This window comes from Bos indicus x Bos taurus, chromosome 2 (assembly GCF_003369695.1).
Source record: "Bos indicus x Bos taurus breed Angus x Brahman F1 hybrid chromosome 2, Bos_hybrid_MaternalHap_v2.0, whole genome shotgun sequence".
Taxonomy (NCBI): Eukaryota; Metazoa; Chordata; class Mammalia; order Artiodactyla; family Bovidae; genus Bos; species Bos indicus x Bos taurus.
Window position 1 is genome coordinate 52,177,814 of NC_040077.1, and position 12,187 is coordinate 52,190,000.

A 12,187-nucleotide genomic window follows, 5' to 3' on the forward strand; every position below is an offset into this window, starting at 1 on the left:
TATACATTATTAAACATCTCAGCAATTTTAATTCCATTTTTCACCTAGTTTTACTTAGTTTTTTTTTTTTTCATGTAAAATCTAAGTCATAGTAAAAGATGTGTGTATTCTTTCCATTGGTCACTTAACATCTTCAATTAGGCTATTTTTTACAAGCTGCTACTAGTTTATGAAATCTAATTAAGTGTTTTAAGGAAAATCAAAAAGCACATAATACATGTGGATGCTTATATAAACTGTATTAATACTCAAATGTGTATATGTAATAAAAACGATCCTTTCTTGATATTCATATTTGTTGCTAAATATTAAAATTACTCTGCCTTTTGGATTACTTGTGTTCAAAATAAAGATTCTATCTTCAACAGTATAGCTTCTTAAATCCTTAAAATGATTGAATAGGTTTGATTCACAGTGTCCCTTAAATGTTTTAGCAAAACTGGTTTTTATGTCCTCTTGGGAGAGTTCACTGCAGATTGATATTATGAGGTGTTCGGATGGTAACAAAATTGATGTGTGTTAAGTCTCAATATCTGGCCCTACAGTTCTAGAATCACCCTATATAAACCTTGACACCATATCTGTTTTTAAAATTATTGAACAAGATATTCTCTAAAATTCTTACGGGCTTTATTTTCTTTGAATAAGGAAAATGAGAATAAGGAAACACAGTCAAGCAATGGCAATGATACTGGATTATGGAATTTCATTATTTTAAGAAAATAGCTCATGTAAATCATTTCATTTATATCTCATTGAACTTGTCACCTGCATGTTTTTCCAAGTTCAAGTTGTAAAAACCGTGCTTATATAGTTACACTTATGTAACAGTTTCTCTCCCCTTGCTTATATGAACAAAAACTCCAGGGGAAAAAAAAAGGTGCCTAGATATTTATCTAGCATAACTGCTTTAAATTTCACATGCAGAAGTGTGATTGTGCTGGCGCATTATGAATGGTAGCTTTGGTGTTGAAAAGTCCCCTCATTTGCTCATGGCATTTACAATTAGTAAATTAAAATGATTGTATCATATTAACAGTGGCACAACTAAAGTTTATAGTAGTCCTCTGAGGGCTGTGGGGGGAGACAAAGCAGCTGTTGCTGTTTGTTTATGCAACTCAGCAACATATGAGCGCTGGTCCCTCAATGGCGCTCGGCGGGCTGGGCTCCGCTTGATCTTTGAAGGTTGCTGCTGTTTGAACAAACCTCCCTGTGTCCCATGTAACACCATCTGTCTCACTAGGAATGTGGGAAGATTCAGCACACCCTAGCAGTTGTCATACCGTTTCTGTACTGTCTTTTTTGCAAAAGGCTTTTGTGTCATTGCTGCTTGAAAAAGGCTGGCCTCCTACCTTGAACATCCAGAGTGGATGACTGTATTTCTTTCTTTCTTTTTTTTTTTTCAGAATTCTAAGTCACAGTGCTTTTTTTCCCTTGTTCAAAAAGGTCAGCTGTGTTTGATTATATCTTTGCTGCTTTTAACTTGTCTTTTCAGCAAACTTTTTTTCTTTTTCGTCCCTACTCCCTAGCACACTACTCAAAAGGAAAATGACAGGTCGTTGAAGTCTTTCCTACTGGCCTGTGATAAAACTGCTCAAGCAGTTCTAGCCCAAGATGTTGTCTCTTACATTTGATAATGAATCAAATCTTACATGCAACATCTCAAGAAAAACAGGGTTTATATTTGCTACTAGCACTGTGAATGAGGTATTTAAACGTGCTTATCATGTAATAAAATATTTATAATTGAGGATTTTTTAATTTATGTGAGGTTTTTTCTTTCTTCTTTAAAATTAGTATTGCTTCAGTATAAGATATGCTTTTACCTCAATACAGAAAAGAGAAAATGAGTTGTGTGTGTGGGGAGTTCTTCGGGGAGACTAGGATTTTGAGTATAATATTTATTTTTTTCCTTGACAAAATCATTGCGTTCCAACAGGGAATCTTCAGATTTTAGAATCTGCAGTAAACACAGAGAGCCACAAACATCTTTGCAATTATGCTTTCTCATCTCCAACGGCTCAAAGAAACATTTTGGAAAAGAGACTACAGAGATAATTCTAAAGCAAGTGTTGGATGCGCATGTGAAAGCACTTTTTTTTTTATTTGTTCCAATTTTATTGCCAACATTATCACTTTTATTGCAACTCTGAAAGACTGGGCAAATAAATAAACATGCACTCAAACCTTTTGGCCTGTCTGAAAATAGAGGCCTTTTAAAAATATTTGTAACAAATTTCCTTTGTTCCTCCTGCACAAAACTGATGTCAGTCTTTCTCCTTTTATAGCACCAAATGCTGACCCAAGGAGCAGGTAATCGCAAGTTCAAATGCACAGAGTGTGGCAAGGCCTTCAAATATAAACACCATCTGAAGGAACACCTGCGAATCCACAGTGGTGAGTAGCAGAGGCGCTGGTGCTTGTTTTTGCATTTTGTTTCATTAGGAACGTTTCTAAAGATTGTATAAAACGTACACAACCCTGTTTGTAGTTTTTTAGAACTGCACATTCACGTCATAAGCTTCGTGTGCCCGCTTTGCCTCGTGAGCCTTACGGTACCACCAGTAGCACTACTAATAAGAGGAGGAGTGCTTATACTTCTGGAAAACTGCACGTGTTTTGCCTTCTTGTGAAATCTAGAGGCTCCTTTTTGTCCTTTAAAATGTTTTTGACCTGAAGAAACTCAGCTGGCAAATTCTGAAGGATATTCATTTTTTGATACCTAAACTTGAAAGAAGAATGTGCAAGAATTTTGGATAAGAGCTTTTGTATGATAAGTGTTCCTTGATTCCTGATAGCTGTATTTTTTTTTGAAAGCTGTATTTTTAGAACAATATCTTACCACTGAGATTTCTTCTTTATAACTATTTTGATAGCTCTGCCAAGCATTTTATTACCAAATTGGATGCTAGTCAAAGGACTAGTTGGATTGGTAGAATCAATGGAATCTTCACAGAGTTGATTAAAGCCATGGCTACACTTTCCTTTAAATACTGTGACATCTTTATTGTGCTATTGACCACACATTAATCTAACACTCTGTTTAAATAGGAGGCTGCCGATGGCAAGACAAGATTTTGGATCTTGGCTGAAAAAGGCACAGATAGCCCTCACCTTCCACTGCTAACATCTTGAATTATGTCCTCCCAGGGTAGATAAAGCCCAGAAACAGTTATAGCCACATAATTCTAATCTAAGCACCTAGAATGTAGAGGTGCCCCATTGTGTTCCTTTCCTTTGATTGCACAGATTCTTGCCTGGGTAGACGATTGCAATTGTTGCCCCATCAAAAAGAAAAAAAAAAATAACATTAATTTTAATTGTCATTTTAGGTGAAAAACCGTACGAGTGCCCCAACTGCAAGAAACGTTTCTCCCATTCTGGTTCCTACAGTTCACACATCAGCAGCAAGAAATGTATTGGCTTAATCTCTGTAAATGGCCGAATGAGAAACAATATCAAGACAGGTTCTTCTCCTAATTCTGTTTCTTCTTCTCCTACTAATTCAGCCATTACCCAGTTAAGAAACAAATTGGAGAATGGAAAACCACTTAGTATGTCTGAACAGACAGGCTTACTTAAAATTAAAACAGAACCACTAGACTTCAATGACTATAAAGTTCTTATGGCCACACATGGGTTTAGTGGAACTAGTCCTTTTATGAATGGTGCACTTGGAGCCACCAGCCCTTTAGGAGTTCATCCGTCTGCTCAGAGTCCAATGCAGCACTTAGGTGTAGGGATGGAAGCCCCTTTACTTGGATTTCCCACAATGAATAGTAATTTAAGCGAGGTACAAAAGGTTCTACAGATTGTGGACAACACAGTTTCCAGACAAAAAATGGACTGCAAGGCTGAAGAAATTTCCAAGTTGAAAGGTTATCACATGAAGGATCCATGCTCTCAACCTGAGGAACAAGGAGTTACTTCTCCTAATATTCCACCCGTAGGTCTTCCAGTAGTGAGTCATAATGGTGCCACTAAAAGTATTATTGACTACACGTTAGAAAAAGTCAATGAAGCCAAAGCTTGCCTCCAGAGCTTGACTACTGACTCAAGGAGACAGATCAGTAATATAAAGAAAGAGAAGCTACGTACTTTAATAGATTTGGTCACCGATGACAAAATGATTGAGAACCACAACATATCCACTCCATTCTCCTGCCAGTTCTGTAAAGAAAGTTTTCCTGGCCCCATTCCTTTGCATCAGCATGAACGTTACCTTTGTAAGATGAATGAAGAGATCAAGGCAGTCCTGCAACCCCATGAAAACATAGTCCCCAACAAAGCTGGAGTTTTTGTTGATAATAAAGCCCTCCTCTTGTCATCTGTACTTTCTGAGAAAGGAATGACAAGCCCCATCAACCCATACAAGGACCACATGTCTGTACTTAAAGCATATTATGCTATGAACATGGAGCCCAACTCTGATGAACTGCTGAAAATTTCCATTGCTGTGGGCCTTCCTCAGGAATTTGTGAAGGAATGGTTTGAGCAACGAAAAGTCTACCAGTACTCAAATTCCAGGTCACCATCACTGGAAAGGAACTCCAAGCCGTTAGCTCCCAACAGTAACCCTCCCACAAAAGACTCTTTATTACCCAGGTCTCCCGTAAAACCCATGGACTCCATAACGTCACCATCTATAGCAGAACTCCACAACAGTGTTACGAATTGTGACCCTCCTCTCAGGCTAACAAAACCTTCCCATTTTACCAATATTAAACCAGTCGAAAAATTGGACCACTCCAGGAGTAATACTCCTTCTCCCTTAAATCTTTCCTCCACATCTTCTAAAAACTCCCACAGTAGTTCTTACACTCCAAACAGCTTCTCATCTGAGGAGCTCCAGGCTGAGCCTTTGGACCTGTCATTACCAAAACAAATGAAAGAACCCAAAAGTATTATAGCCACAAAGAGCAAAACGAAGGTTGGCAGCATAAATTTAGACCACAACAGTGTTTCTTCGTCATCTGAAAACTCAGATGAGCCTCTGAACTTGACTTTTATCAAGAAGGAGTTTTCAAATTCAAATAATCTGGACAGCAAAAGTGCTAACCCAGTGTTCGGCATGAACCCCTTTAGTGCCAAACCTCTCTACACAGCTCTTCCTCCACAAAGCGCGTTCCCCCCGGCCACTTTCATGCCACCAGTCCAGACGAGTATCCCTGGACTGCGACCATACCCAGGACTGGATCAGATGAGCTTCCTACCACACATGGCCTATACTTACCCAACTGGAGCAGCTACTTTTGCTGACATGCAGCAAAGGAGAAAGTACCAGCGGAAACCAGGATTTCAGGTAATGAGACTTTTTTTTAATCAGAAGAGAGGAGGTGAAAATTATATCACTTATGTGTATGTAGGAAAAAATCTTAGTGGAAAAAAAATCGAATGCTGTGTTCTCAGCAGAAATAGAAGAGTGGGTTTGAAGTTGAAGTTAAAACTGAGTGGGCTAGACAAATAAATGGAAAAACAGTGGGACCCTTTGCTATCAAGCAATTGTGCCTTAAGAAAAGATAAAGAACTTAATATTTATCATTAAGGTTTATTTAGATCGATCCATCTGCTTTCAGAATTATATGCTGATATGAGTATTTGGGGGGTTTCCCTGATAGCTCAGATGGTAAAGAATCTGCCTGCAGTGCAGGAGACCTTAGTTCAATCCCTGGGTTGGGAAGATCCCCTGGAGAAGGGAAAGGCAACCCACCCCAGTATCCTGGGCTGGAGAATTCCATGGACTGTACAGATCATGGGGTCGCAAAGAGTCAGACATGACTGAGTGACTTTCACTTCACTTCATGAGTATTTTCTAGGACTTACATAGAAGCTAAATGTTAACATTTTTGACAGTCACATACTTTTAGAGATACTCACAATTTGCAATAATACATATGTAAATTTGATGTGCACTTGGTTTCATAGAGAACAGTTTATTTGGAAGAGTATTTTAAAAATTTTGTACATTCCACATGACTTCCTTTGTAGTTTTCAAGCTAGTGAATAATTTATGGTTTTTCAAATATAAAAGCAGGTATGTTTTAGCATCATGGAGTAAAATCCCTGTTTACAAAATAGGAGCATAAGTAGCAGTGCACCTCTGTAACAGCTGTTCCAGTATTCCAATTTACAGTACATCTGCCCTCTTTGTAAATGTATTTAAGCCTTTTTAATCTTCTCTAATATTAATTAGTGCAAACGTAGTCTAGGAAAAGTGAACTGTGGGCTAGCAAATGGAAATGTATGTTATCATGCAAGTTTGCACTCCTTTGGATCAAGACAAAATAAATATCAAGAAATTTAATAATTTACTGATCCACATTCATTATTGCTCAATGCTGAAGGCTGTTTTAACATAGATAGAACATTGATAAAAAGTGTTATTAATATTCCCTATTTCAAATTAGAAAATTAAATATAAAAATATAGCTCGAGGCCTTTAGTTGGTAGACATACATTTAAATAGATTGCATAATAATAACATTTTGTACCTAAATATAAAATTCAATTAAAATGGGGTTTCTGCAGCTACAGATCATTTCTAAAGTTAAGCACACTGGAAAATACACAAATTCTGATATTTAATTCTCACTCACAGATATTTGCTGATAGAAAAAAAATTAAGGAATATGAGGAAGTTTATGTTTCTCTCACCTTCAGAGTTGACCATCTTCTATCCTTGAAAAACAACAAGCTCTGCCACCTAGGGCAGAGAAGGTTTATATTTTTGTTGAAATGTGAACCGTCATATATTGTTTATGGAAAATAACAGTTTCTAAGAACTAGATGGATTCATAGAGAGCACTTCTGAGATTCTCCAAATGTCAGCCGATGCAAACTTGTTTGTGATAAACACAAAGAGAAGCGACTGTGTTGAACTATGTGATTATGTCACAGGGAGAATTGCTTGATGGAGCACAAGACTACATGTCAGGCCTAGATGACATGACAGACTCCGACTCCTGTCTGTCTCGAAAGAAGATCAAGAAGACAGAGAGTGGCATGTATGCATGTGATTTGTGTGACAAGACATTCCAGAAAAGCAGTTCCCTTCTGCGACATAAATACGAACACACAGGTATGAGTGACTTTGACTAGCTAGTTAGAGCTTCCCGGCGTGCTGTACATTTCGTAATATTTAATGAGTGCACTTGTGCAACATAAGATGTAGCATATGCTGATACCTTCAACAAGGAAGAAATAATGCTTTTGCCTAGCTCAGTAGGACTTTTTTGTTGCCTGTTTATTGGATCATTCATGTGTTTATGAGCCTGCTTGTCTTATATTTTTCAAGTTAGTCTGTACACCAAATTCACAAATCCTGTCAAAGATGTATTTAAATGGCCAGGGCAACGAAATGACATGACACAAGCCAGCTACAGAAAATATCTTCAAATTCTTAAGCTGTGATGAACCTATATGTGGAAAAATTGAACAATAAAAAATTCAGTCAATGCTGTATTTGTTTCATCATCGAAACATCAAGTAAGCCATGAGTGGCGGGGGGGGCGGGGGTTGGTATTCAGTTTGGTTTTTACAAATTGGCCATATTTTGAATAAACTAAAAATGTTAGGACTGTGAAAGAAAAGACATAAGTGAATAATAGGCCAAATGAGCTACTGAAATTACTGATATTTGGAAGACTAAAATACAACTTTCTAAATGTAGACTATTTCTTTCCAATTCATGCATTCCTTTTCAGGAAGAATTAAACAGGGTTGACAAGATAGCTTGATTTTTCCCTATAAGTAGAGAGAGAATGGCTTAATTTTTCAAAAGAAAGCCAAGGGCCATAAGAAGAAGCAGTATTTGTTCCCCAAATCCAAGATCTGATCTATTATGTGCTGGACCCGTACCTGTGTTCCCTCCCTCCTTCCCCCTCCCACCATTAACCAAAAAATAGCTCTGCTTCATCCCTGTTCTTAATCCATCTCCAGCTTTTCTCCACCAGAAATGTGGTATGCTGCACTGGGCCTAGGTGGGAAAAGAAAGAATGTAGGATTGCAACCAAAATACTGATGGCTGGAAATTATAGGAAGGTTCTCATTTTAAACCAAGATGTCTAGTATCAAACATTTTTAAAATATAGAGGAAAAAAATTAACCTAACATAAATGCTTTTGGGGGGAAAGTGATGAAGATGCAAACAAGAAAAACAAAGAAAAGGGAATGTGAATACTTCCTGTCACATTTTGACCGTCTACATCCATAGTATCCTTTTTAGCGATTGAAAATGATCCTTGGGAAGCATTTGTACTGTCACCTTGCCTTACTCCTCACTGGGCACGTGGCAGAGGCCGTACAAGTGACCACAGTCACCTGAGGCTGTGGAAAAGTTGGGTGAGTTTTGCAACATTAAACATTGAGGGTATTTGTGAAAAGAACAAAGTTGATAAATAACAGCGCTCTTATTTCAACCAACCCAGTTTTCTTTTTCTTCAGTTGTCTGATACTGATTGCCATTATTTTGAAAGTTTTACTACTGATACTTTAAAAGCAACCTAATTTAAATAGCAAATCCCAATAGTTTTTATACTTATGTGACCTAATTCAATGTTTGAAATGTCAGTTTTCTTACACTTGTCTTTTATGATACATATCAATAGATATTTTCTTTAGTACCAAGTCCTATTTATGTATTATAGATTAAATATATTTTTATACCTAAATTTACTTTAATATCTTAATCAACCTCAAATATATTTTGTATTTCATTATTCAGCTACAGTAAGCACATCATTGAAGGCATCTTTCCCTCTCTGATTGGGTTTATTATATGAACATATGTAAACTCTATCATTTACTAGAGGGTGAGTGCAAAACTTTTATTTTAGTGAGGGCTGTTATACATATTGACATCCAGCCAATACCTTTATTTCTTACAAATTAGTCCATAAACTCCAAGGTGTATAGATAGTTGAGAGACACCAAAGTTGACAAACACAAATATGCATAATCAATTTGAAAAATATACTATACTAAAAAAATGTTCTGATCCTTTAAGATGTGAGAAAATCAGCTGCCTAGAAACATTGCATAGCAACAAGATGCTAACCATCCAATGATTTCTCTAAACTTGTGATTAATTATTCTCCTGTTGGCTTCCCAGATTGTCAAGTTTCCACTGTGTAAACTTTTTTGGTCTCTTGACCAAACATCTCGTGACATTTTCTACTGTCAGTGTATTAGGTTCTATCAAAGTGAAGTTCTTCATGAATTTTCTATCACTATGATATATGTGGAAATTTAGCTTACTTTCCTTCCTAACTGGGCCCCACAAGCCTTTTATTTGTTTATATTAAGGACTAGTAATACTTTGAGAATGTGTTAAAAAGAAAATTATAAGGAGAACAATCTTTGGGTTGATTGATTCTAAGGTTGGGAAATGAGATTGAATGGTCATTTGATTATGTGTTGATTATGAATGTGTCATTGATAAACTGTATTTGTTATATCTGTCTACAATTTAACATATAAAATAGTTTAAGAAGGAAATTATGAGCTACTTATTTTCAAGATTCTGTGCTCTTTTACCTCAGCCTGTTTATTTCCTAAGCAGACACCAAAAATAATAATCCTTAATTCTCCTTACCAATGGCTCATTGCTTGCTTGCTTTTCCTGGGAATTGGGACTGGGACAGAGGAAGAAAACCCTACATAAATGTTGATTTCAATAGAATTAATTGTCACAAACAAGGAATGAGAAATAAAAAATCTGAAACTCTTGTTAAGCACTGTAAACAATTCACTTATTAAAAAAAAAAAAAGAATTCACTTAAATTCCACTAAAATTTAAATCTGACATCTATTGAGTACTTTCTCTATTGAGAAAGGTAGGTGCTTTTAAACCTACTTTATTTAGAAAAGTAATAAAAAAAATGTTCCTACTTTGGAGTGAAGGTAAAGTTTCAAATTACCCAGCCAATTTTGTTTTTCAGTTACATGATAATCTTCTTCATACCACAGACCTTTCATTTGTGAATTTCAGTTATTCTGTCAGGTGAATCATGAACCTTGATATTAGAGGGAAAAAAAAAAACTTACCCTGTAAAAGTTTTTACTTACTCAATATCAGTTTGGATGTTTTTTTCTGAATTTTGTTCATGTGGAAACTTAATTCCAAGACATCTTGATTTGAATCAGGTAAACCAATCAAGCAATCTAAAAAGAGATAAATGGCCAAGTCAGTTCCTATTTAAACTGAATGTATTAAATGCTTACCAGTGAAATTTCTGGAGATTAGTAGAATATTTAGTGCAATTCTAAAGCTCCTGCTCTCAAATTCTGTCTTTGGCATGACATAATAGCTGAACATTTTTTCTTTTAGATTGTTGGTTCATAATGTAGAATTAATGTATTTTAATATAAGCATGATATTTATGATCAAAAGGACTCCCTTAAAATCAACCGCCTGTAACTATCGAATATCTATGGGCTACGCCGGTGCCTCAGTGGTAAAGAATTCGCCTGCAATGCAGGAGACACAGGAGATGTGGGTTTGATCCCTGGGTCAGGAAGATCCCCTGGAGGAGGGAATGGCAGACCACTCCAGTATACTAGCTGGGAAAATCCCATGTACAGAGAAGGCTGGCAGGCTACCATCCACAGGGTCGCAAAGAGTCAGACACAACTGAAGTGACTAAGAATGAGCACACATCAAATATCTATATCTTAAAGACTTCAGTTCAGTGGGCATCCCCGAGGCATATCTAACAGGCCTTGAACTTGTCCTTGAGAACGCTCATTAAGGACATTGCTCTGTGTTTTGTTCCTTTGGAAAAGAGACAGCCATATCAACTGTGATGTTTGTTCACAATTATTCACACAGCTGATCCATGTAGTGAACTAACCAATCAACATTCCTGGGCCCTTGAACTTCTGAGACATTAAGAGAGGTTGCAGAACAGTTCTGCCCACATGCATGTAGCAACTAAAGAACCAAGAAAGTTTTTAGTTTTTATCTGCAATTTCTCTTCTCTCCATTCAGATTCATTTCTTCCATGTACTTTGCTCCTGATACATGCATCTTGCTTACAACTTGGGAAATTACTGAACGTGTACTAATAAATACAAATAAAAATATCGAACATTCATTGAGTGCTTACTATGTGCAGTCCTTGAACTAAACATTTTACCTACATTGTCTCCTTCACTCTTGGTGCCCAGTCTACAAGTTAGGTCCCCAAATGATTTCCCTATTACCAACAAGGACCCTAATCCTCAGAGGGAGAGGTTAACATGCCTTAGGCGACACAGCAGGTCTTAAAAGATGGATTTGAACCTGGGCAGTCAAACTCTAGAATCCATCTTCCCTATCTAACTCTGCACCACCCTGGCTCTGTGAATGAATTACCACTGTCAGAATCATCTTATCCTAGCTCCTAATAGCATTTTTTTAAAGGTCCAAGTAAAATACACACAAGAGAGATCAAATTCATATATAGCAACTTGAGGTTTTCTGGAAGGCAAAACCTCTGTCTTTTTCCCAAATGCACTTCTGCTTCCTGTTAAATTACCTTCCCACCCGGTGGTCTTGTCAAATGAAAAAGCACACTCTCTTTCCAAACTCTTGGCACTCCATTGACATTCTCTTCTGTGTTATCTACTTTACCTCATTCAATACATCTTTTCCAAAAGTTAAGTTCTTGTGTGGTTTGAATTACACTTTTTTTCTTCAGACTACAAGCGGCCTTGAAACAGATTACTAGAATCTTCTTTATTTCCAATACTTTCTATTTTTTTTCCTCTTACAGGTAAATAACTTCTTCCTACTCTAATATTGTGGTTTACCACATTTTATCACTTAATTTATCCTGGATGTTACAATAAGATAAAGATCATTAATGAACTAACATAGAGCATCCAACAGCATTTTCTAAATAGTAGCATGCCCCAGAGGCATTCAATAACATTATTAAAGATACTTGATTACTAATTGAGATTATATATCACCATATACCTGAATACGTGAAGTGTGTAGAATGGATTCCTAATCTGAATGTCACTTAGCAAATGAAAATGGTATTGAATCTACTCATGCTGGTTTTCGATTTGCTGAAATGCGAATTTGTATTAGGAAATATAAGCACATAACTTCATGTATGTTATGATGATACATACTGCTCTTCATGACACATTTCTGACTTTAATTCTGGAGCATCAGTCTGATAAATTTTTTTTGTCAGTT

General features: G+C 36.6%; 1 protein-coding gene across 6 annotated transcripts in view; it reads left to right on the forward strand.

Moving 5' to 3' along the window:
• The window catches only part of ZEB2 (zinc finger E-box binding homeobox 2), a 132,979-nt gene that overhangs the window by 117,881 nt on the left and 2,911 nt on the right, over positions 1-12,187 (forward strand). For all 6 annotated transcript variants that reach the window (XM_027561390.1, XM_027561397.1, XM_027561405.1 and 3 more), the window contains 3 exons: positions 2,289-2,397; positions 3,333-5,302; positions 6,898-7,078. In XM_027561390.1, coding sequence (XP_027417191.1) covers positions 2,289-2,397; positions 3,333-5,302; positions 6,898-7,078 — 2,260 coding nt within the window. The remainder of the gene's footprint in view (positions 1-2,288; positions 2,398-3,332; positions 5,303-6,897; positions 7,079-12,187) is intronic.